Raw genomic sequence first — 26,181 nt, 5'->3', positions numbered from 1 at the left:
CAGTATGTTGAAGGAGCACAAGTATCCCAATCTCATTTTCACTCACTCACTTTGTGATTGTACAGTTTCTAAAAGGTCTGCCAGTTATTTTCTTTCTTTCTTCTTCTTCTTCTTCTTTTGTTTTTAACCTTTTTGAAAGCTCCTTATCACAAAGTACCAAGCAGGTGAGCGAGATCATGAGAGGAAAGCTCTGATTCCAGCAAACGACACAGACAAGCAAAGGCTTGAGCTGATGAGTAAACGGACTGATGGGCATTTCAGCTTCAAGCTTTCTTTTTTGTATATTCGGGCTTTAAATGTTTCTCATTCGTATGTTTTTGTCATGTTTCAGCTTTCATTTCAGCAATTCCCAATTCATGCAGCATCTACAGTTATTTTAATATTTAAAATGAGACCATTTCAGTCAAATAGACTTTAATCGCCAAGTATTTAGCATTTCTGCTTGAACTTTGCGTAATTAACCAAGTTGTTTGTCACCACCATAACACTATAATCTTTTAAAAAAAGAAAAAAGTAAAGCATGAGTGTTTTTGGCAGCAGTGTAAGGATTAATACTATTTTGATCCTGAATCGTTGTGTGCAGTTCTGACACGACTCGACTGCGTTAGTGATGCTCTGAATAACTTATTTGACATTTTCCATTCTGCGTACTGGAGGATAATGAGCAGGTCAGAGCTGCTCTGGCTCACTAAACACATCAAGACTCATTTGATAGCTGCAGACTAGAATTTAGATGCCGTTCTGAGTTCAGACAAGGTCTCCCTCTCTCTTCCTCCAATGAAAGGAGAAATGTGAATGACTAATGACTTAAGTCACTGTGGAAGTAAAGAGTAATCCCTGATCGTCTTCATTCATTACGCTGAACTGATTTGATTGAACTGTTACTCTGAAAGTATTCATTTTCCGTGGATTTTGTCTCTAATTTGAGTCTTTTCTGACGGTTATAGTGTATTTCCCCTCATTTCTTTTTGCACATAATCACTGTGTTTATCACCATGTTAACTCAGAAACACAAACATCTCCTTTTCATCCCATTGCAGGACTTCAGAGTGACTCACTGAGCTCCAGCCAATCACAGGCAGCCCTGAGTTTTTACATGTTATATTTCACATCCTCTCTCTTGCGGCAGTTTGACCCGATCAGGATCGTCTCTTCATCGAGCATCCTGAGCCGTCATGAAGGCGGAGGGGCTGCAGGGGGTCAGGGGTGCAGGGAAAGCCGCCGTTGTTCAGGTCAGACGTTTGATCGCTGCCTAGATACATTTTCTAATATTAGAACGTTTCCTTGATTTGCCCGGCTTCTCTGGTGACTGGGGAGCACATGGCCGCAGCAGCAGCCAATCAGAGCGCGGGATTAGCTTTCCCTCTCTCTAGCAACAGTGAGTTACTTGCTGGCTATTCATTAATTATTTTCCCGTGGTCTCCCTCAGCCGCTTGGAGTCCACTGATAGCGAAGTGCTCCGTCTCCCAGTCTCTCTTTTCTTCCTCCCGCGGCTCCGCGGCGCTCAGACGGCGGCGCGAACACAAACTCTGAGAAAAAAGGAGAAGGATCAACTGACGCTGACTGAGCCTGCCAGCTGCCGCTGCTGCCGCCGCCGCCGCCGCTTCTCAACTACAACAGGACTTCACCAGAGATGACTCCTCTCTCACCTCGCACGACTTTTTCCACTCTGGAACTCGGCGGAGGAAGAGCGCGGCTGATCCGCCGCCGTCTCTCCCCTCCACTTCCTTCTCGTCTCGTTTCCACCTTTTGGCGGCAGCGGGGCTCTGACTGTAAACAAATCAGACGCGGCAACTGGAAAAACCGCTGGACTTTTTCTCCTGCTGAGGATGATCGGGGGGGTGGGGGTGGGGGTGGAGGGAGGCAGGACTCGGTCTGTGTTTGGGGTGTGTGTTTGGTTGGGGGGGTGAAGAGCAGGTGGAGAGAGGAGGGAGGAGAGTTTGGGGCTGTGTGTGTTGGGGGGGGAGGGGGGGTTTTGGTGGTGTGAGGATTGCGGGCTGTGGTTGGGTATGCCAGTGCCACGTGTCTCGCCTGGCACCTCTCGCTTCTCCACTCGGAGGATGTTGGACGGAGAGTCTGGCTGAGCCCGTCCGGCGTCGCTCTCCACCGGGAGTCGGGTGAGTTTTCTGCACTCTGCCGCATCCTGCTCCCGCCGTAACTCCTCAACGTTTTTCTAAAGAAAGACGGCACCCTTATTCATGAAGGTTCGCAGCGAATGTGCGTTTTGCTTTGCGAATATCGAAGGGGGGGGGGGGGCTGATCTAGACTAAGGTTCAAAAGCATGCACTTCGGGATTCAAGGCTGCAAGGCGAAGGCTTCGCTCGGTTTATTTTTTTAATTCTTCATGCTTTTGTTTGATTATATTCAAGCATCTGCAGCGAATCCTTGGAAACATCGTCCACCGATGAACGTTTCTGAAGCGGTGGCTCCACGCCGGGCCTCGCAGCCCGGGCCTGTGCTCATTTAAAAGCCGACGTTTCGGGAACGAAGCCCCCCGAATAGACTTTCTCCCTGGCATGCCAGAATCCACCGTAACTTTCTCCTTCGTCCGGCTCCCCTCTCCACCTGCCGGCTTCCCTCCCTGACGTCCTTTCTTCCCGTCCGGTCAGGTTAATGGCACCGTTGTCCTTGCCTGGTCCAGAGACCACAGATGTCGTACTTAATCTGGACTCCATAATCTCCGTCTTTTTTTTTTTTTTTTTTTCGCTCCACGTCTCGCCGTCTCCCGGCTTGGTTGCCGTTTTAAAATTTAACTTGCTTACGTCTCGAATGCCTGAATTGATGAGCGCCTTTCATCCGGATGCTTCCCTGGAATATAATGTCTTACTGTCAGTAAATGGTGGAATTTCACACGTTTGAAAAATAAAAATCCAGAGTCCAGATTAACGTGTTTTATTCTTCGAAATCATGATGATTTTGCTCAGTTATCTCATGGCTACATTTGTGAATTGCACAATTTTCCTTGGTATCGGTTGGGCCTTGCAGTGTCTGTCGGAGTGCTCTCCTGCTCATGGACTGACCTTTCTGCTGTATTTAGATCCCTGGAGCTGACTGACTGGAAGCAGGGATGATTTTATTAGATCTAAGTGGTTGTTTTTTGATACAGTGTCAGTCTCAGTGGCTCAGCCGACTGTCCGTCCGGGGCTCTCGTCCCACCGAGACTTGCTACACCGTGATTTTAGCCATTTTGACAGAATGAAGTCGAAAATATTTTTTCTGTGGCTCCACCGAGCCGCCTGCTTTCTCTCCTACGGGGGGGGGGGGAACTGTTGCAAAGGCTTCTGCACGTTTTCCAAAATTCTGGTCGCCCCGCGCTCGACCGGCGGCTCTTGCGATCTTCGTTCGCTCGCTTCTGCGAAGAAAAAAAAATCCGCCCTTTTCGTGTTACTGGAGCACGACGTTAAGTTCAAGGGACGTTTTTGATTCCGTGGTGAAACTTCTTGCTCCTGTGAAAAGTGTGTGAGGAGGCTGAGAGTGTGTGAGCGTGGAGCCTCCAGTCCAGAGACCCGGTCTGCTGCTGGCTGTGACGCAGCAGCATCATCCGACGTCTTGGTCCCGACCGAAGGCTGCAGACGCACCGGGCTGCCGCAGTTCGCCATTTTCATGCACCGCTTCAGCGCCTCGTTTCTGCTGTATCAGAGCTGCTCTTCTTATGGATACTTATCGAACCCGATCGATCGTTTATGTCCGTCCTCTGATCGTCTAGGAGTTTAATTTTTCAATCGGGTGAAGAATCCTTTTTGAAATCTTTGTTTTTTTTAAATTAATTAATTAATTCTCATGTTTATTGGTGTCATGCAGGTCATACGGTTCCTGCCCAGATCATGCGGGACGTCTGAGTGGACCGAAGCAGACTGAAGACCTTCCCACTCTGCCTCCCGTCCTCCAATCGGACCGCCCGACCCGACCGGCGACGCGGCCAAACCTCGCTCCGGTCGTCAGCCACCCAGCAGGTTCCCGCCGTCTGAAGGAGCATGTTTCCGACGCTCTGCTCCCTCTGCTCCATCATCTGGCTCAACCGGGGGATCAAGCTGAGGAAAGTGCGCCGGTCCACCAACACCGGTCAGGCCTGAACCCGCCGCCGCCGCAGACAGAGGAGCAGCAGCTCAACGCCACCTTATCAACTTTTAAAAATGCTTCTGAGCTTCGGGTGATTCCTCCCCCTCCCCCCCTCGCTCCCCCGACCCGCTAAGCCGCTGTACCAACACCAGATCTCAGTGACTCAACAGCCAGTTGTAGTTTCTGAGGAGGACTTTTTTTTTTTTTTTTTTTTTTTTTTTTGCCGAATCCCGTTGTTGCGGTGGGACTCGAGCTGCGGCGTCTAATCCTCTGTTGGGTGGCCATTTTCATTTTTTGACTCTGAATCAAAATGGCGGCGGAAGGCTTCCAGTACCGTGCCCTCTTCGCGTTCACCAAGGACCAGGAGGAGGACCTGGACCTGCAGCCCGGAGACCTGCTCACGGTCAGCAAGGCGTCACTGGCGTCCTCGGAGAGCTACCAGGAAGGCTGCGAGGCGCAGCCCGAGCGCCTGGGCTGGCTGCTCGGGTACAACGAGCGCACCAAGCAGAGGGGCGACTTCCCCGGGACGTACGTGGAGTACGTGGGCCCCGTCAAGATGGCGCTCCCCTCGAGTCAACCCCGGTCCCAGAGGCCGCTTCCCGCAGCTCCCAAGCCAGACTCAGCACCAGGTAGGGGCTCTTCATATATCTTTACTCTCTGCAGCTTTTTCTATTCAGCTAAATAACGCTGAAATCACAGTAGTTGATTTCATTCTGTTCGTAACGACTAACTGTCTGGAAGCAGTCCATCCCTCTGCAGCCAAGACGTGAGAATCCCGACGGTTTGCTCGAAATGTTCCCGAACATGCTCTGCCTTCTTCCGCTTTGCTTTCCCGGAACGTTTTCACGTCCAGAACCGGACGGTTCACACACGCAGGAATACACACATCCACATGTGGCCGGCTGTTGTCGGCTGTTTGTCCGTTCAGTTGACGTTTCACTGTCATCTACCTTTCGTGGGTTCGTTTTGATAAATTCTAACCCCTGATCTGATCCCTAAATCTATTCCTGAGACGCGGCAGGGCCACCCAGACTCCGTGCTGAATCATAAAGCGCTAATCCATCTTCTTGCCGGACTGTCCTGGACTCTCCAGGTCTGGCATTGATCCGGTCCGTCTGTGTGGGCCCCTTCACGGCGGCGTCGGGCCTTATCTGGACAAAAACGCCCGCCCATCTTTTTCCTCGCCAGTCATTTCGTACTCGGTCGGTTTTGTGCTGCTGTGATTCTCATGACTTAAATATCCATTTCGCATCTGAATCGCCGTCATTTCACACCCGCGTTCGGTCAAGGCGAAGGCACATCGCTCAAGCCGAGTGCGCAGGAGTTCCTTCTAAAAGGAGCGATTTGTTCTGTTTATGAGCCCATCGCTTCTGGGAATCAATTACAATAAACCCCCCCCCCTAAAAAAAGAATAAATCAAATAAAGATTCAAGAAGACGTGAAGGATTAAAGCTGAGTAGAAGATCCCACGAGGAAGAGGGATGTTTTTTTGTGGGGGTATTTGTGTTTTGTGCAGATGAAAACACTCGAAGTAAAACATCACGGCTCGCTCAGATAAGTGCTCCGTGCCGCCACGGTCCGCTCCCACCACTTTTATTTAAACACTGATATTTATACTGATATTTATTCACAACGGCGAGAGTCTGCTTTCAGCTGCAGCCGCGTCCAACTCAAACACACACTTGGCTCGGGCGGCCCCACCTCTGCACGGCTCAGTTCGAGGTAGAACTTTGATTTGCTACCAAAGCCTCCTCCGCTCTCCCAAGGTTTCCATCATTCTCTCCTCATTTGCACTCCTTTGCTTTTTGGCTTCTGTCAGTTAATTTATTGCTTCCTTGTATGAAATGCTGGAGAGAAAAAAAATGCGCACGCGGCCAAAAAAGATAAATAAAGGTTTTTATATCAACCTGCACATTAAACCGCACATCTTCTCCTGTCAAAAGACCTTTTCTTCGTCCTTCCCTTTCACTGCTTTTTTCTTTTTATGACAGATGGACTAAGCGCCGCTCTGCGTTTGCAGGCCATGAACTCTGAATTACCTCTGGTTTGGCAACTTGGCCATTCAGCTCCAACAACAATGTACACTGAGCCTCATTTAGATTCGACAGTCGGGTTTCATTCCTCTTTTTTTTTTTTTTTTTTCCTTTTTTTTTCCCCCCCCGAAAAAGTAAAATACCTCCGTCGTGGATCGAAAAAAAGAAAGAAAGAAGAAATCCAGAATTTCCACTCAATTATTTTCACTTTGCAGGCATGATTTTGAAAGCGAAGTGAAGAAAGTGTGCTGATTAAAAAGCGTTCTGCAGGGGCAGGTGAGGAGGACGGCGGCGGTGTCCTCGCCGTTTGACGGACAGTGAGACAAACCAGCCGGGCAGCAGGCGTTTGTGTCTGTGATCCGGGGAGACGGGAGCAGCAACCCGAGCGAAGCCCCGGGAGAGGGGAGGTGTTTCTGAGCGGGCCGGGCGAAGGACACCTTGGCTCGGCACCAACGGCGCATTGTAGATTCCAAATGGTCTGGTTCGATCTTTACGGATATCATCGTCGTTTCCCCGCCGTTAGGCAGCAGGGACCGGGATCCCGGCCTGAATGGAGCCGTTGTGACGGCGGCTCACTCCATATTTACAGAGATGGTAACGTTTGGCTTCAGCCAGTTCGGGCCACAACCTGGTGGTGCCGAATGTTGACCAGGTCCACTGCATGGATCCCAGTGTCCTTTGTTTCCATGTGCAATTCAGCACCGATCCATGAACATGCACGGAAATGTAAAGCCTGAGTGAAAGGTATGACCTGCAATAACCTTTAAATCTGCCTTTACACAGTGAGTTAGCAGATAACTCAACCGTCAGTTCTTTAAACAGAGTTAGTTCTATGTTCAACTGATGTGTTTTCTCTGCTGCTCGAACACATTTGTCATTGTTACTGTCCAAAAAGTTGTACAATTGTAGGTATAAATCAGGTGAAGCACTGCAAAAAAAAAAGTAGATTATCTTGGTGAACGGCTTCCTGTTGGCAAGGATTTCCTGATTCTGTCACTCAAGTGAGAGGAAGGTGGTTTCTGGTTTTGCACTGGGGCAGTCAGGTGACTGCAGCTTGAGCAGACGTGAAAATGCACCTTTGCTTTTCAGCAGGAGTGAGCAAAATGCAAAAAGCAGGTTTTTTTGGTTGGAAAAAACATGCAAATTTCTTTCAGCTCTGTGCTTTCCGATGTGACACAGCAAAGGCAGGATTGTGGGTTTGCAGATGCAATCTTATTCAGTGTGAATGTTTGGAGGCCGCAGTGAAGCTCAAGTTTTACTGGCGTGCACTCAGCAAATGTTCTTTGCTGCACTTGAGTGCATTTTTATTCTGGCGTTTCTGATTCTGCAGGAAATTCTCAGCTCAGTTATGAGCAACATTCTGAAAGTGGCTGCAACAAGACGCAGCAGTAGAGGCAAATGCACACTTATGCATGAATAGTTTGTAACGTTCTGGTATGGGTGCAAAACATGTTCTAAGTTGCAGTTGAAATAAGTCTGGAAAAGCAGGGAGTCGTTCACCCCCCCCCCCCCCCCCCCCCCCCTCCGTTCTCGCTCTCCTCTCCCTGGCCTCACTTTAACTGCCTGCTGAAGTGAACCATGGCTTGGCATTTTTGCAAACTCCTCCCTTCGTCCTCCTTCTCTCACCCCTCCCGGCATCCCCCCCCCCCTCCCCTCGCTCGCCTCCCTCCCTCCCTCTCTCCCTGATTCACATACACGTCTGATACTGTCTCTGGGCAGCTATAAACCATGTTAGCGAAGCCAGTTCTCAGAAAGGAGAGGCCTCCGTGCACTCTCTCCCTGCGCCTTACCAGGAAAGCACTTTCAAAGAACCCATGGAGGGGGAGGAGGAGGAGGAGGCGAGGAGGGGGCGGGACAGTAGAGAAAGAGAATGGGGAATGTTATGGAGAGGCTGCAAAGGGAAGGAGACAAGGGTGAGAGTGTGTGCCAAGGCCACCCTTCCCAGCAGCAGATATAGTAACCAGCTGGATTTGGTTTCTTAACCAGCTGCTGGAAGTTTTTCATGCAGTTTTGCAGGAAGTTTTGCAAGTTAGGTTTTGCGCAGCTTTTTTGCACAGCTTTAGTTTTTTCACGATCTTTTATTTTGGGGCAATAAGAAGTCAACTCGGTGCGAACATAGCAAGATGATGCAGTTTGCACTAATAGTAACCGTACGGAACTGGGTTTGCACCGACCTTGACGGGTTGTTGTGAGGCTTCAACCGTTGGATTTGGCTGCCTGTGCTGTTGTGGCTGCAGAAGCTGCTCAAAGAAGATAAAAAAAATAAAAAAATAAAGAAAACTGCCTCGATCTGCGACCGTCGACATCTGTTCCTCGCAGGATTGCAGGAAGTAGTGATTTGCAAAAGAGAAAGATAATAAACCTTGTGCCCAAAAAAGTCACTTTTGTTGCGTAACGTTCAAGGTCTCATTAGGAACAATACGAAACGGCACTCGCTCCTTCCAGGTGATGTTTGAGCAATCGAAAAACAACATTATGCAGCTGTGCAAAGTGCGAATATTACAAAAACCTACACACCTCATGTACTGAATGCTGTACTGCACACGTCTATCGAACCCTCTGCATTCTTCTAGAAAGGATGAGAGCCTTCCTGCAGAAGGTAAACCATATTCTGAATGCATGTGTGTTGAACAAACACTAAATACCGTTAAATGATGTAAATGTGTTTTAATATTTGCAATTTCTTCAACAAAAAGAAAGCTAAAAGTGGAAGCTGAATCCTGCTGGGAAAAGGCTTCCCCCGGACCCCCCTGCGGGCCCAGACGTCGCGCTGTGCGCAGCGATCACCTGCGCCCGGCCGTCCACGTGCGGCGATCCGAAGCGTGTTGTGACAGAGGAGCCCTATAGCGAGTCGCCAGTCTGCATAGCTGGGACGCGGCGGCAGTGAAACCCGAGCGGCGAACACGCTCGCCGTTACACATCAGCTGTGAGCCGGACGCCAACTGGCCTTGTCACCGCGACGCACAAGGAACACATTCATGGAGCCGCCGGCGCGGCGGATATTTACCCTCATTTGTTGATCAAGCAGATTCGTTTTCAGTGTAGCTTTGAAAATTTAGGCCCATTTCAAGGCCAACAAAACTCTTTTTTTTTCTCTCTCTCTCTCTCTCTCTCATCTGGTGAAATAATGCCAATCACAAATAGAGGAACGTTTTAGTGGAAATGGAAACATTTCCGTCGGGCTGCGTGTTTATTTGGGGCGTTGCATTTATTGATGTTGGCAAACTCGTCCAGGCAGGGTTTATGCCTCTGCAGATAGATGGAAACCAGAAAAGTTACGCTGTTTTGAGACGCTTAATTGCACAGAAACAAGAAAGTGTTGCCGCTGTCAAATTTAATTGCAATCTGGGTTTTGATGTTTCACTTCCTGACCTTGGAAAACTCAGTTTCCCATCGCTGTTTCTGTTTGCTTTCCTGTAAAGCTTTGGAAAAATGCGATGCTTTTTCTTCATTCTGAATTCTCTTTAGAGTTTGTTTCCAGCTCGGTAAGACTTTAATCTATTTCTCAGCGTTGCGCTGCTCAAACGCCGAGTCTGTGCATAATAATAGGAGGACGTTTTAAAGCCGTTGTGTTAACTGACAGCTGAGAGCGACAAATAGAGTTTATTCCGTAGCACGTTTTTACCGTTTCATTTACTTGACTTGATTCATCATATTCACATATCTGTGTGACGTCTTTCATGTCATCTGGGCTTCGGTGACTTGGTTAAAGCCGCTTCAGCGCTTCGTCAGGGTGAGATGGATGGAAGCAGCCGTCTTTGCGTCGGGGAAAATTAGGGGATCGTCAACATATTTGATATGATCAAATCTGTTCTGATGTGTTTTGATCCAGTCATGACACTCGTTCAGCAAATAGTAATACATAAGTTTACAGTAAACTCGTAGCACCTGAATGGAGTTGAATAAACAGTAATCCACTTCTTATTGAGTCCTCTGCAGGCTGGAAAGACAGATCCTTTACTGCTCTGCACATTTCTGCCTTCAGCTTAAATATTTGTAACGCAATCAAAGGACGAGAGCTGCAGACCAGACCCAAAAAAACATCAAATAAACGGTTTAGAATGCACATAAAGCTGAGCTGTCTGGATTTCCTGTACTTTCCAGATGAAGCAAATCAAACTGAACTGTCTTCTTCTTCCATGCTCATTCAGAGTGAACCGTCCTGCATTTAAAATCCATTCAAGCTGATTTCTATCAAATCAGTCTCTTTATTTATTTCAGTTGTTTTTGTCAAAGACGTTTTTTTTTTTTTTTTTTTTTTTAAATGAAATGAGCGGAGTGTTGTGGCTGTGAGGAGGGATCTGCAGAGGTCGGATCTGTGTGTGAGCTGGAGCTGTATCTCTGAGCGGAGGAGCTTCAGTTTCGGGGGGAATGCAGCAGAGCCAGCTCCACGTTATGTAAGCTCAGCGATAGAGGAGATAGAGCAAATATTTTTGCTTCACATAGCTCCATGCCCTCCGCTTCATGCCTCTCTGCCGCTCGCCTCGGACCGAGCCGAACGTAAAAACACCTTCCCGACCGGCTCTGGAGAGAGAGGCGCTGTCAGGAGGTCCTGTTTGCGAAAATGATTTGCAGTGAATGCGTCCGTACGTCAGACCCCGGAGGCCCGAAGTGCACCGCAGCCCGGGTCGCGTCGGGTCGGCTCGTATTAAATCCGTCTCGCAGGGAGCCGGAGCGCCGGAGCTGCGGTTCCCCAGATAAAGTTGTTTATCTCTCGGCCCGCGTTTCCAAACCCGGAGACCACTTCAGAGCCTGGAGAGCAGGAACCAGAGGAAACCGGTCCGCCTTCTGACAAAACGGCACTTCTTCTGGCTGGAGAGACGGGGACTGAGATTGAAGGTTCAGGTTCAATCCCCTGCTGTGGACAGGCCTCTGCCGTGAGCCCCTGAGCAGGAACCTTGAAGTCAAAAAGGTCAAACAGCAATTTCTCCAAAGGGGTTAATAAAATATGATTAGTGACTGAGTTTATACATGATGTGTGGTGTTTATTTCCCCCTCAGATTGGTCTTTTTGCCCGGAGCAGACTGGACGGGTTCCATTAGAGCGGCTTTTTGTTCCTGCTGAATAATAGATACACTCAGCTCCCTAAAAGAAACACCATTTACATTTTGCAGCACCTTGTCGTTATTCCCATCCAGGTTTTCCAGGTTTTATTTCTCTTCTGAACAAATTCTTTGTTCAGTCAACCGTTGTTGTCTCCAATCAGCTACTTTTGAGGATCCGTGTAACTCCAAAAGATCCATATTTTAACTGTTTAACGAAGAAATCTCTGCAAAACACGGCATGAAACAATGTACTAATCATGTGAAATGATGTTGCACGTCAGCTACGAGAAAATAAAAGCCATTATTAGTTGGTCCTACTCAACTTTAAGCCAATTGATGATATTGAAAATGTATGTTAGTATAAGCATCTGCTCCATTACACAGGCTACACAATGAAGTGTGAAAATATAAGGATGGATGATTTTTGAGAAGAATCTGAACAAATTAGCTCAGTTTAAAGGATCAAATGACTCACTGAATAAACTGGAGTTCCAGGATTGTGTTTTATAGAGCTGTATTTTCCATTATTGTGTTATTTCAACGTGATGAGTTTCTTATTGAGTGTGTTTCATTCGTCCTGCACTCAGAACAAAATTACACACATTCGGCTTAAAAAGAATCATTTAAATGCTGTTGCATTGCAGTACAGATGCTGACAATAACAAAGTGTTTTGTGTTTTAAGTGAGACCTAAAGACAAAAAAAAATCAAAACAAGAGTCCTGAACTTTTCCCCACTTTGCCGTCGTCTCGTCTTCTTGCTGTCAGATGAGCTGATTTCCACAGCAGTCTTATGTTGTAATATTGTTTTATCAGTTCTGGACGTCTCTCGTCCCTGTTTTGATCAGAAACTTTGTCCCACATGTAACTGAGAACCAGAGACAGTTCAAAACATTTCAGACCCGCCCACAAGACGCTCTCATTGGTTGAGACACAGCACGACACCGATCCCAAGCCGATATTACTTATTACTGCCGTTCATCAATTATCACGTTACAGAAAACGGCACGTTAACTTGCTCCGCTCTGGTTTTTATGCGTTCCTCACTGTTTTTCGTTGGTTTTCTGAGACTTTCTGTGGGACGTGACACATTTTGTGTGGCGTGAACAATTGGAAAGGAGGCCTGGGGTCAGGGAGGAAACGCGAGAGAGCCGTTTGCATCCGATATCCGCCCCGACACTCGGCTTCATTTAATCACCAGCGCTATCTGTCCTGAGGTAGTTTTGAGCGAATGCTTTCTCAGATCTTGGATCCAGATCTGAAAACTCCCCTTGCAAGTTGCTTTTTGGAAAAGCGGCTACGAATGCAGTTTGATTTGGGTTTATATTTAGAAGAGGACATGTATGTGAAGTGTGAAGCGCACACCTGAAGAAACAGGGCCCTCCGGCCCAAACGGCCGAGGAGGGTGAAGTGGCGGCGGAGGCTGGAGACACTCCCAGGCAAAGTTTCCACATTTATCCCGAGAGGGAGCGAGAGAAAGGCACAAAGAGCGGAGGAGGGGGAGGAGGGGGGAGAGAAATCAAATAAAAACTGAAATAAAAGAGGCCTAAAGGGGCCTGAAAGAAGAAACACGAGAGAGAAAAGTCCGGAGAGGGAGAGGAATGTGCTGACGCGGCGTTTCTTGTCTGAACTCCCCAAATTAATAATCAGCAGCGGTTTAGCCGAGCCGTGCCAGGAACAGGAGCCGATGCCAAGACCCGGCCAGGCCGGGCCCTTCCTACTCCCAGTGTTACCCCCTCACACACACACACACACACACACACACTCTCTCACACACACACACCCCCGTTCAGGAGGCGCTGGCCGCCTGTGCTGTCCTCGCCGGGCCGAGCCGGGCCGGGCCGGGGCCTGGCACGCTGCCACGGGGCTTTTGCTTGTTCAGGAGTTTTGATTAAATCCTTTATTGTGCTCCACTCACGCAAAGAGCGAAGGCGAAACACCGAGCAGGACGGAGCGGAGCGCAGGGGAGGAGAGAAAGCGAGAGGGGAGAAAAGAAAAGGGGGGGAAAGGGGAGGAGGAGGAGGAGGGAGAGAAATGGGATCTGTCTTTTTTTTTTTCTTTTTTCAATCTTGCTTTCTCCTTTTCTCTTTCTCCCCAACTGAAAAGAGGTTTGATTCAGTCTGTGGGGAGTTGTAAAGTAGATAGTTTTTCTCACCATCTCCAGTCCTGCTCCTGTTTGAGGCCTTTATTAATTTTCATACGTGAAAAATGGCTCATTTTTATGTAAAAAAAGAAGTGAAAAAATAGCGAATAATCCACATGAATACAACTTTTTCTACTTTCATCCTCCAGTCCTACAGAACCTGAAGCTCCCCTCTGCCTCTCCACACTGGGTGTGCTCCTGACATATTTTCCAAACTCGAATTGTGCGCCAAACTTGCCGGCGCTCCCTGCAGATCGGATCTGCGCTCCGGACATTATCCACGCTCTACATCTCCCTCCGCTCGCCGGAGTAACCCAGCTTCTCCTTGTTGTTTCAGCTGCTCCCGTGCCGGACCTGAGCGAGCAGTTCACGCCGCCGGAGACGGCGCCCCCGGCCCTCGTCAGCCTCATCCAAGCCATAGAAAAGAGAGGTATAAATTGATAATATATCCGTGTGTCTGCCACTTTCATCCGTCTATTCTCTGTGTTTGCTCTGTGTCTGTCCGTCTCCCTCCCTCCCCGTCTCGTGCAGAGACTCGCTGCGCCTCCTCCGTGCAGTCGTGACTCCGTGCGCATCTTCTGCATTGATTTTTTCTTTTTTTTTTTTTTATCTTTTTCGCGACAGTGTTTCGTACGATTGTGTTGTATCAATAAAAGTGGAGCGAGGTCGGAGCGGCGCTGCACAGTGGGCTGGATTCACACCGTGTTATCAACAAATAGAGCCCAGCGGGGCTCCATTCACAGTCCCCTCCTCCTGCCGTCCATTTCACCGTCTCTCATTCACGCCAGTCCACCTTTTATCTGTCTTTTTTTTTTTAATTTCCTTCAATTGAGTTTTCGCGTGGTCATCCAGAGCAGCGCAGTCTCGTTCTCTGCGGCTCATTTCCTCTGCGAAACGCTCCACGACAAAAGGCGCCATTCATGTTCGGCTCTTGTGATGCAGTGTTCAGTAATGGCTGAAAAATCAACGCAGTAAAATACATGTGGACAAACAGCCAGAGAGTTAACTGAGAAATGCATCTGATGAGGAGAAGAAATGAATTATGGGATCTTTTTGAGTTGAATATATGAAAAAAAAAATTAAGAGAATAATCACAAAGCAGTTTATGATAGCTTATCATCTTGAGATGATCGCAATTAATATTAAACTGATCCCCTTCAGTGTCAGCAGTCATTTCTTTTTGTAGCATCTTCACCAGCCAATAATTTATTTATTTTAAATCTATAGAAACCAACACCTTAAAAATAAGCCTTGTGTGGTTTTAAGATATTGAGTTCATCAATAACAGCAGGAATTAATAAACGTTTGTATTTTTACTCTTGAAATTAGGAATTATGCGTGAAAATAAGGAAGATTTTTTTTTTTTTTCTTGGGGAAAAGGTTTTGACTAAATAATTGGCCCGTTTACAGGTGGTGACATTTAGCCGCAGACCCAACAAAACATTTCAGATAATTCTGTTTTAAAATACCAGAGAGCTGCCAACGGAAATGAAATCCGCTCTACTTTCCAATTAAAACAATCGGTTCCACCAAATCTTTCAACCTCTCTGATATTTCATGCTTTTTAGTTCTGAAATGTTTCTTTTAACCGTAACTTTTTTCAGAACTGCATCAAAACATCTTGAGATGAACTTTGGAACAGCAGCGGCTGAATCATTTCCGATTGAGACATTAAATCGTCCCGTTCACTCGAACACCGAATAAAGTGATCATATCAGGAGTGATCGATCCCATAATGCTTTGCACCGTGACATTATACAACATGTGACGTGTTTCCACATGGAGCCTGCGTCGAGTGATGAGGACGGATTTCTCAGCTTGACTGTGAGCACGCTGCCTCTCTGACGGCGATGCTGCCGGGCGGCAGGACGTCTGTCTCCGGCCGTAAATGCTGTAATGTCACAGGAATATTGAATTCGCTCGTTGTTGGACGGACGCGCTGCACGCTGCGGTTTTCACGACCGCCTGACAGACGGGCTCGTCTCGAGGAATACAGACAGTCCAGACGCGGCGTTTCTGAAGCATTTTTTAAAGTCCGGGAAACAAGGAATTGTCTGACTGAGTGGGATTTTTTTTTTTTTTTTTAAAAAGTGCTCCATCATAAATTTAAAAAAGAAAAACCTTTCCTTTTTAGTCATGACGCATGTTTCAAACTATGTCCTGAGAAGAGAATCGTTTTTTTTCAGTGTCTCTGCCGTGCGCCGTGTTTTCCAGAGTCACTAGATGAAGCACATATTTTCTAGCGAGTCAGGAACAAACAAAACGGGAACATTTCTTTGGCTTCGCTCTTGTGGCCGTTGCCTTTTAAGTTGTGAAGGATGGTTCCCTCCCAGCCGACTGATCGCCTCCTCTCAGCCGACGCTTGTGAGGCCGGGATGAAAACAATGCGAGGCTCTCTCAGTATTTCACTCAGAAAAATCTGCTTTGTTTGCATTCCTCAATCATCCAGCAGCTAATAAAGCGCTTTGAGGTCCAGTTTTATTCTGTAGTGATCTCCTCTTTGGATCATTATGTTGAAGGACAATAAGTCTGTTTTTTATTTATTATTCAACCCTTCAGTTACTGGATTCATTCTTTTTTTTTTCTCTCTGTTTAAGGTTTGGACTGCAAGATGTTGTACAGGACGGCCGGTTCCTCCGATCCGGACAGTCCGGTCTACAGCCTGAGCTCTGGTCAGTCCGCTTTACTCTGCTTTAGCAGAGATCTGGATTTGTATATTTATTTCTCTGTTGACTTTGTGCTTTTACTCCCTACATTTCAATGTGAATTTATTAGTATTTATTTAACTGTTCGCACTTCTTTAATCTTTCAACCTCTTATGCCTCAGAGTTAAAACGACAGGATTAAAGTAGGCGACAGTCTCAGTTATCAGTAATGATGCTGCAGGAGATAGATGACGAATACAGTCATCAATAGTGGCTGAAAGCCAAGACTTCCTGTTCCCTTTTTGCAAAAAGATCTTCTCTAAGGTGGTATTCTGCAGTGATTTCACCTGCCCTCCTCAGACGTCTGATTGTTTGCGTCTCTTCCTGCAGAGGGCGAATCGGCCCAGACGGACGTGTGCTTCCTGTCCGAGAGCGTCCTGCACTTCCTGAGAGAGCTGCCCTCGCCCGTCATCCCGGCCTGCATCTACCCTCACCTGCAGACGGCCGTCATGCAGCAGCAGATCCTGCAGCAGTCAGCAGGTTGGTGAACTCTCTCCTGAGCGACGAGCAGCTTTCATGTTTTCGGGATCTTCTCGTTAGCGGCAGACGGGTTTTATCCGCACGCCTCAGGTTCGCCTTTATTCCAGCGCTGTGTGAAAAGCATTGGCAGAGCCTGTAGCCTCTTTGAAGCAGACTCCCCGTGAGTGTGAACGCTGTGTGGTGACGGTGATGAATGATGCATCTCAGAAGAGAATCAAGTACCACAGGAAGCCAGCGAGTCTGGCAAGCCTCAGAAACTGAAACAATACATGAAGGATTTTGGTCTTTGCGATGCCTGACTGCAGGAGAATACACATTCCTCTCTTCAGTTCACCATTCCTACTCTAGATTAGATTATTTCTTAACTAGCAGCACACTGATGAATGACATCTCACAAATCAAAATTCATCCCATTACCATCAGCGATCATGCAACACTTTCATTTACTCTCACAAATAAGACGAATAAACCACCAACTAGAAACTGGAGATTTAACATATCATTACTTAAAGATCCAGAGTTTATCAGCTGAGAATGGTCTATTTATTTAGAAAATAACGACTTGCCAGACACTTCAGCGTGTGTTCTGAGCGGTGATGAGGGGAAAAAATAATTTCCTTCTCCTCACACAAGAAAAAAGAAGCTTCAAGAACTTTGGAGAACATTAAATCGCTGGAGGAGGCTTATCATGTTTTTCTGCAATAGCACGTGCTGAAGGATATAAGGAAAGCAAAACTTCAACTGAATGAAATTCTAGATAAAAAAAAACACAGTTTTTCATCCAAGAACTCCGTTTAGAGAACTTTGAGCACAGCAACAAATCTGGGAGATTCCTGACCAATCAATTAAAAACAGATAAAGAGAAAAATACAATCTCAGCTGTTAAAGACCCAGAAGGAAACATCAGCCATGACCCAGACAGGATCAATCACATCTTTAGAGATTTCTACCAAAGATTATACCGATCACAAATAGACACAACAGATGAGGAAATTAAATTATTCTTTTTTTTAATAATATCAATCTCCCAAAATTGAAAGATGAAAATAAAATAGTGTTGGATTCTCCTCTTTCAGTGGAACTCCATAAATCTCTGCAGCATCTGCCCAATAATAAAGCTCCAGTTCAAAATTGCTATCCAGCAGAATTCTTTAAAGAATTCTGGACTATATTGGCTCCCACTTTTCTAAAAAACGGTAATGGAAATAAAAAACAAACGAACAGTACCCTCAAATATGAACTTGGCGGGGCCTCTGTTGCAGTAAAAGGCTTCAGTTATACGATATTGCACGCCCCGGCTGCCGAACAGGACAAGGGGAAAAAAAAAACAGTTGTTGTAGTTTAATAAAGGTTTTTTTGGTTCGTTTTTTTAAGTTCTTTGCTGTTTTCCCCTTGTTCAATAAAGTTTTTTTTAAAAAAAAGGAAAAACTTGATGATATCTGATGACATCACCATCAAGTGAGATGAAAGGTCACACAGTTGCCGGGGTAACGGAACCTTACAAGTAGCAGTTCCCTGCTCATTGGCTGCAGTGTTGGAGTTCAGCTCACAGAGGCAAGCTGCGTTCTTAAAGACTGACCAGATTATATAGATATTTTCAGAAAGCGTTGCTGTATCGAGTCTGGAAGACAGATTAGCTTTAGCGAGACAGGTATTTTACAGAGACGGGTATTTTCAAGAGAGATATTTCACAATGGGGATTTTAAGCTCAAGCATTCGGCTTTCAGATGAGTCGACATCTGAAAACGGACTCAAGGTCTCCAACAACCGAAAGTCCAGACGCAAGAATTTGCCCATACCAAAGTCCTACCATGTTAATAGACTCTTGGATCAGGGTGGTTTTGGTGCAGTCTACAGATGTCTGAAACCAGGGACCAGTGAGGAAGTGGCTGTTAAAATACAAAAGACTCTTGCACCACATATGTATCGGGAGGCTAAGATGATGAAATTTCTCAAGTCTCACAAGTTGGACGAGGCCAACATTGTGAAGTTTCATGGGGAATTGTTTGTTGGTCTTAAAATGAGTTTGGAGTTTGAGCTTCTGGATAAGAGCTTAAAGGATTACATTTCGCACCATAACCAACCAATGCCCCTTGATGGCATCCGTGCCATAATCACACAGCTGGCTGTGGCTTTCGATGCACTGAAGAGCGTTGGTATAATCCACACTGATGTGAAGATGAGCAACATCATGTTCGTGGATGAAATCAATCAGCCACTCAAGGTCAAGCTGATAGACTTTGGTGTGGCGGTCTTCAAAACGCAAACTAAGCCAGGAAACATCTTTCAGCCGACATCGCTTAGAGCACCAGAAATAGTATTCGGACTGCCCTTCTCAGAGGCCATTGACATGTGGTCGCTGGGTTGCATTATGGCCTTCATGCTATGTTGTTCGGATCCTTTTCCTGGTAACAACCAGCACCAAATATTGAAAACCATCATCAAAGTCCTGGGACCTCCACCAAAACACCTGTTGGATGCCGGGCTGAGGACAAAAGACTTCTTCAAAAAGGAGGGCGATTCCTGGACACTGAAGGCATCCAGGGCGTTTTGGCAAAAGGAACCTCCGTTTCAAATGCGGGATGAAGATAGCGCCCTGGGAGATCTGAAAATGTGGCGTCGATATCTGAAAGACGATCCAGATGAGCTGAGGGAGTGTGTGGCTCTGCTGAAAGCCATGCTCCAGTGGGACGCGAAGGAGAGGATCACCCCTGAGGGCATCATGAACCATCCATTTATCACAAGGAGCTATGTCAACAACAGGCTGCACTCGAGTCAAAGCACCGAAGAGGAAAGTCTTTCCCCAGCTGCCCCTCCAAACAGCTGTTCGGAATCTTCAGGAAGTTCAAAAATCTCCCCGTGTTCCAACTCTTTGGACTCGCTGAGCACTTCCACAAGTTTCAGCTCTTCAGAAACTTGGGGATCGCTGGACTCTCCCTCAAGTTTCAGCTCTCCAGAAACTTGGGGATCGCTGGACTCTCCCTCAAGTTTCAGCTCTTCAGAAACTTGGGGATCGCTGGACTCTCCCTCAAGTTTCGGCTCTTCAGAAACTTGGGGATCGCTGGACTCTCCCTCAAGTAGCAACTTTTCAGAAAGTTTTGAAATGCTGAATTCTCTTGCATGTTTCAACATTTTAGAAACGTCTGAAACTTCAAGACTTCCTCCACGTTTCAGCTGTTTAGAAACTACAAAAATGCTGGAGTCTCTTGCGAGGGCCGACTGTCCAGCAACTTATGAAAGTTCAAAGCTTCCTCCACGTTTCAGTTGTTTGAAAACACCAGACCCTCTCGGAGGAGATTTCAACTTTTTGGGAACTTCTGATATCTGGGAACCTCCAGAGACGTTGGACTTTTTAGAAACTTCAGACGTCCTGACACCTCTAGCAAGTTTCAACTTTTTAGGAAATTCAGACATCCTGGAACCTCCAACATGTTTCAACTATTTAGAAACTTCAGAAATAGTGACGCCTCCCCAACGTGCTGGCTGTTCCGATGCTTCTGTCATCTCCAGCTGCTGTTTGGAGTCTGGTGATGGTCCTGACTCCACTAGCAGACATCTGAATCCAGAAAACCTGGACCTGAAGGACAAGGACGAGAAGACCACCAAAAAGAAGAAAAAGGACTGCTTCCATCGCTTCTTTTCCAGGATCAGGACAATATTGACCAGCCGCGTGGCTGCATAAGAATCAGAAACTCCGTCCGTCCGTTTCTCTCACTCTCTGCAGGCATGGTGCGGACCACGAGGATGAGCAAAAAGAAAGAGAAGGACCACTTCCGTCGAGCCGTCACCTGTCTGTCTGTTTATTCTCTCTCTCTCTCTCTTTCTGCAGGCATGTTGGGGCTCATGTGTTTGAACAAAACCAAAAAAAAAAGGACTATGTCCATCACTTCTTTTCCAGGATCGGGGGGGAAAAAAATCTTAGCTGCATGGCTGAAAAAGAGTAATGAAAGAATAATGAAAGAGTAATGACAAAGCAGCTAGGAAAAGGAATGAAAAGAAAAAAAAAGCAAGTATATGTCTGAGTAGATGAATAAGTCATGCTGACTCAGCACAAACAGAACTATGTCACTTGGTGAAATTACCAAGCTCACCTCATGTTCCCTCCCTCTGGCCTCTGGGATCCTGGATCCAGCGCTGCAGCCTCGTCGGTCCAGTGTGCAAAACTCTGTCCAAGGATACTAAATGATATATTAACAGATACACAATAAAAAGTCAACTAATTATTGTTTCAGTTTGTTTGTTGATACAGTACAACTACAAATGAAAGTTTGCAGAGTAACGGTGTGTTTACAACTGCAGTTCTCAAACCGGGGTCCCCAGACCCCCAGGAGTTAGTGAGCCTGAGCTTTGGGGGTCCGTGAAAAAATGTCAAATGATCTGATAATAAATTAATAACCCTGCTGTATCAGTGAAAAAAAAAAAAGGAAAAAAAAAAGTGTATGTCTACATGTAGGTAGCAATGCACCAATAAACAATGTACCGTAATTACTCCTGCAGCTATGGACCAATAAAAACTCTGACATGATTGATACATATCACAAAAAAAAGAAAAAAAGAAAAAAAAAGAAAAGAATCAAGTCTCTTCAACTTGATGTTTCTAGCATGAACCGAAACCCGGTGAAAAGCGTCGTTCCAAAAAGTAAAAGATTAAATATGAAGCACATGTGTGACATAAAAATCATGTCTCCGGTCCCTGCGGCGGACAAATCACGTCTGTTCAGTGAATGAAGTGATTGCTGGAGTTTATACAAAACACAAAAATAACTTAATAAGATGGAGATTTGTCGAAATGGCAAAACGGCACGCATCCTGAAATGAGCCGTATGCCGCTGACACTGAGTACGTTTACATGCAGCCAATAACCCTTTTCAAACCCTTTTCAAACTCGAATGTTGGCAATAACCCAATAGCACCCGCCAAAACCCGGAAAAGCTCATATTCGAGATTTGTAAAACCCGATAAAGACCGCTGGGTTACTCCTTTTCAAACTCGAAAGTGCCGCCGTGTAAACAGATATCGAGAAAAGGGACATTGTTTTAGGTTCTGCGCATGCTCCATCCGCAATGAATCATGGTCTTTTGAGTCCAGCAACGAGTAGGCGCGAAATTCACCAGTGGAGGAGGTTGCCAGATCTGTCGATCTACACTGTAAAAACATCTGAAACTCGTAGAAAGCAGCCCAAACCTCCATCTCGGTTGAAAATGCACGTTAAAACCGTATTTGTATGATAAAAAACACGTCATAAGCACATAATCATTTAATCAACCCATCCAACGAGTTCAAAAAAGAAGCTTGTTTTGGCAGAAATCCCACCCAATCTGGCAACACAAAGCTGCTCCGGTTTGAGCTGTTTTGTTTTGAGAACATGATGACGTGCGCCGTGGTTTGGAAAGGGAGGTCCCGAATGAATGCGCTGACTTGTAAACGGGGTAACTCTCTGTCTGTTAAAGCATGTAAACGGGGTTTTCCTAATGTTTCAGAAACCCAGATATTGACCTGAACCCAGATATTAGCTGCATGTAAACGTAGTCACTGTTTTTAAAGCGTGGAAAGCCACATTTTAATGCTTCAGCCGCTGCGATTTGGGTTAAAGTCTTTGCACAAGGGCCGAGTTTGTGCCGACGGAGTTCAGTCTCGTGTCAGCAGCGAGATGAGAGAGAGCGGAGCGCCGAGAAGGACGAGCTGCTCGAGGCATGCTGGGAACACTGAGAGCGATTCTCCTCCACACAAAGGCTTGATTTAATCCTAAATATTAATGACTCCGACAAAACCTTGTGACGCACTTGCGTTTCTCAAAAACACTTTCAGAGACGACGGCGGCGGTCCGTGTTGTAGTTAAACCTCCAAACCACAAGATGACGGCGTTGCAATCTCTTCCAGATGGCGCAGTCGCCGGCAGCCGGAACAGGGAGGTGAGCCTGGTCCTGGAGAACTCCACCGCCGTCCCCCTCCACCACCGCCTCACCCTCCAGTTCCTCCTCATACACCTGGCCAAGGTCGCCCAGGCGCAGGCCAGCAACGGCCTGGACACACACACGCTCGGGAGGATCTTCGGCCCCCTGCTGATCCGGACGGGCGCCTCCACGCCGTGGTGAGATATCTTTCACTCACAGAGCAGGGAAACGGCATCTTTGATTCATTAGTCTGATAAGCCTGCTTGTTTCTTCGCAGGTTGTCGTTGGATGAGGACGTTCCCGCCTTGGTGGTGGAGCGGCTGCTCATAGAGAGGAACGCCGATCAGGACCTCCCTCCTCCAGGTTTGGCGATCCCGTCCTGAAACCCGCCCAGATCCGTTCCCCTCCCCCCCTCCCAGGCGTTTCTGACGGCCGCCGTCTCCGTCTGTTTCCAGTTCTCCCTGCAAAGCCGGCCAAGTCAAAGATGACACCGTCGGCCATGACGGACACCAGCAGCCTGCTGAACGACGCCGAGTGGTACTGGGGAGACATTTCCAGGTAAAGTAGGACGGTCGGGACTCGGTTGTGCGCTGTAAAGTCTAAATTGGACTCGATCATGCATCTGTAGCCATCACAGATCGATTCCCTGCCACCGACCCAGCTTCCAGTTTAGACCCATGATGTGTCTGATATTTCGTCTGTGTGTGCGGTGCGGTTTGCGTGCCGCCTGCATGAAGCGGCGAACTGACTCAGCAGAGCCTCACATGTGGACAGAAAACACGGAGGCGACACAGGTGGGGTTGTGGCAACAGAAGATGTGCCTATTTTACAGTTTCGCCGTCTCACATCACAGCCTCCCGCTGTGTTTTCACACTTCGACGCGCCGGATGGTGCGAAAGATGAAAACAGCACGTCTGCTTTGAAAGCAAAACTCCTGCTGCAGAGGAACATAAATCAGTCTCCGCTGTTGTTGTTCACCTTGGTCTTTGACAGATGGCTGTGTACAGTTATTTGACAATCGGACCAGTGTCGGTCCGTTAGATGTTTGCTTTCATTTCACATGTGGAGGATTGAGATTTCTCCGGCGTTGTAGTCTACGTCAGACTTTAGATCGCCTTCCTCAAGCAGCTGTATGACTGTGATTCCTGTCTGATCAACGCAGCTGTTAATAGTGTGAAAATGTTGCTGTGTTCGCAGAGAGGAGGTGAACGAAAAGCTCAGAGACACTCCAGACGGAACCTTCCTGGTTCGAGACGCGTCCAGCAAGCTGGAGGGCGAGTACACGCTCACCCTCAGGTAATGATCCGGGCCTCTCTCACAGATGAACACAGATGCATGTTGGCAGCTGTGTCCAGTAACATCCACCTGGCTCCTGTCGCCCCCTGCAGGAAGGGCGGGAACAGCAAGCTCATCAAGATTTACCACCGGGACGGGCGGTACGGCTTCTCCGAGCCGCTCACCTTCCTGACTGTGGTGGAGCTCATCAACCACTACCGCCACGAGTCGCTGGCGCAGTACAACGCCAAGCTGGACACCAAGCTGCTGTACCCCATCTCCAAGTACCAGCAGGTCGGTCAGACAGTTTGGTTTAGTCTACTTTGGGCCATTTTGGGGCCAAAGTGAACATTTTTTGAGCTGTTTATCTGCGTTTTGTTTCTTAGCTGGTGAAGGAGAACAGCATCGAGGAGGTGGGAGAACAGCTGAAGGTTTATCATGAGCAATACCAGGAGAAGAGCCGCGAGTACGACTCCCTCTACGAGGAGTACACTCGCACGTCGCAGGTACCTGGTCAACACACACACTCACACACACACACACACACACACACACACACACACACACTGGATGTTCATGAAACACGCAAGCTCAAAAAATATAAGCCTCATCTTATAGCTGTGGGCAGAGTGGATGTTTAATAAATTGTGTGAGTGTGAGCGCTAAAGCCGAGAGCGGTGTGTGTGTGTTCCTGCCTCTTTCCCACAGGAGCTGCAGATGAAGCGCACGGCCATCGAAGCTTTCAACGAGACCATCAAGATCTTTGAGGAGCAGTGCGAGACTCAGGAGCGATACAGCCGAGAGTCTCTGGAGCGGTTCCAGCGCGAGGGCAACGAAAAGGAAGTGCAAAAGTATGTCAACAGAATTTTATCATAAAAACTCAATAAGATCACTTCAAGGCATGTAGATGCAACGAATAAATCCTTAAATGTTATATTTGTTGTAAAATGAAGGATCCAGAGCAATTCCGAGCGCCTGAAGTCTCGCGTGAAGGAAATCCACGACAGCAAGCGCAAGCTGGAGCAGGACCTGAGGGAGCAGGTCTCGGACAACAGGGAGATCGACAAGAGGATGAACAGCCTCAAGCCGGACCTCATGCAGCTCCGCAAGATCAGAGACCAGTATTTAATGTAAGGACCGGGACACCCGGACCCTCTGGCGCGCGTTAGCCCGGTGTTCGTGAAGTAAAAATATCGACGTCCGATCTGTTTCCCGCTCCTCAGATGGCTGACGCAGAAGGGGACGAGGCAGAAGAAGATCAACGAGTGGCTGGGCATCAAGAACGACGCTGATGAGTAAGTGTTTCACATCCAGGGACGGCTCAGAAACCGGTGATACAGTCCAGGAAATAAGGAGCTTCTGAATTAAAATCTTCAAGGACTTTTTTTTGCCTTTTTCTATAAAACATGTTTGGTGTCTCATAAAACACATCGTAAAAAAATCTGCCTATAATTTTTGCTGCTTTTATTTTGAAGATCGTGTGTGACGGTTCCATCTGGTGAATTGTGGGTAACAGAGCAGCTCTTCTGGACATGTGGACTAGATGTGCGTTATTTCTGTGTGCAGCTCCTACTCTCTGGAGGAGGACGAGAGCTCGCCTCATCACGACGAGTGCACCTGGTACGTGGGCGACATCAAGCGCACCCAGGCCGAGGAAATGCTGCGAGGCAAATGTGACGGCACCTTCCTCATCCGGGAGAGCCAATCGCAGAAGGGCTCCTACGCCTGCTCTGTGGTGTGAGTTTTGACAACAGATCCGAAGGAGTTTTGTTTAAGACCGAGACGCACTTGACGATGGAAATGTGTTTTTTTTCTCCAGTGTGGACGGAGACAGCAAGCACTGCGTCATCTACAAGACGGCCACCGGCTACGGCTTCGCCGAGCCCTACAACCTCTACTCCTCCCTCAAAGACCTGGTTCTCCACTACAAGAACGTCTCCTTGGTCCAACACAACGACCAGCTGAATGTAAACCTGGCCTACCCGGTGCTGGCCCGCTCCCAGAACCAGAACCAGAACCAGCACCCCAGATGAATCCAGCCACCAGCGGCGTCGGACGCCGACCAGGGTGGGGAAGCTAAACTTTCACTCATATGCATTTCAGGGGGGAGGGGTTGGGATGGTGGGGGGGAGGGGGGGAAACCTCTGAACAATGCCCGTTCGTTAAAATAGACTCGACACAGCCAGCATTTGAAAAAGAGAAAAAAGAAAAGAAGAAATCATGCTGTTTTCCAAGGCGGGGTGAAGTGGAGGCTGGTGCTGATTCCCCCCAACAAACAACCGCCGCCCGCCCGCCCGCCCGCCCCCTCGCCGCCCGGCTCACAGCATGGCTTCATAATAAGCACACGACTACTGATAACGAGGCGCGTGCAGTCGGCCCGGCCGATGCCGAGCCTCGCCTGAGGAGGGTCTGCATCCGTCGGCCGAGACTGTAGCGCGCCGGTTATGAAACAAAGTGAGAGAAACTCACAAGAAAACACTTTTTCTTTTTGGCACAGAGAAGAATAGAAACTCTGTTTATGTGTTAATGACGACAACAAAAGCACACGC

At 47.5% G+C, this 26,181-nt stretch overlaps 1 protein-coding gene across 1 annotated transcript; it reads left to right on the top strand.

Moving 5' to 3' along the window:
* The first annotated feature begins 4,245 nt into the window (after positions 1–4,245).
* Positions 4,246–25,747, top strand: pik3r2 (phosphoinositide-3-kinase, regulatory subunit 2 (beta)). Its single transcript, XM_030114640.1, has 15 exons — positions 4,246–4,688; positions 13,616–13,708; positions 15,876–15,950; positions 16,314–16,463; positions 22,344–22,554; positions 22,635–22,720; positions 22,813–22,915; positions 23,555–23,653; positions 23,746–23,926; positions 24,019–24,138; positions 24,341–24,483; positions 24,586–24,762; positions 24,856–24,927; positions 25,199–25,369; positions 25,452–25,747. Exons 1-15 carry the CDS (start codon positions 4,370–4,372, stop codon positions 25,663–25,665), a joined length of 2,214 nt encoding a protein of 737 aa, XP_029970500.1. The 5' UTR covers positions 4,246–4,369; the 3' UTR covers positions 25,666–25,747.
* Positions 25,748–26,181: the final 434 nt, after the last annotated feature.

This window comes from Salarias fasciatus, chromosome 18, assembly GCF_902148845.1.
Source record: "Salarias fasciatus chromosome 18, fSalaFa1.1, whole genome shotgun sequence".
In the NCBI taxonomy this organism is placed as follows: Eukaryota; Metazoa; Chordata; class Actinopteri; order Blenniiformes; family Blenniidae; genus Salarias; species Salarias fasciatus.
This window is presented reverse-complemented; position numbering and strand designations above follow the sequence as displayed.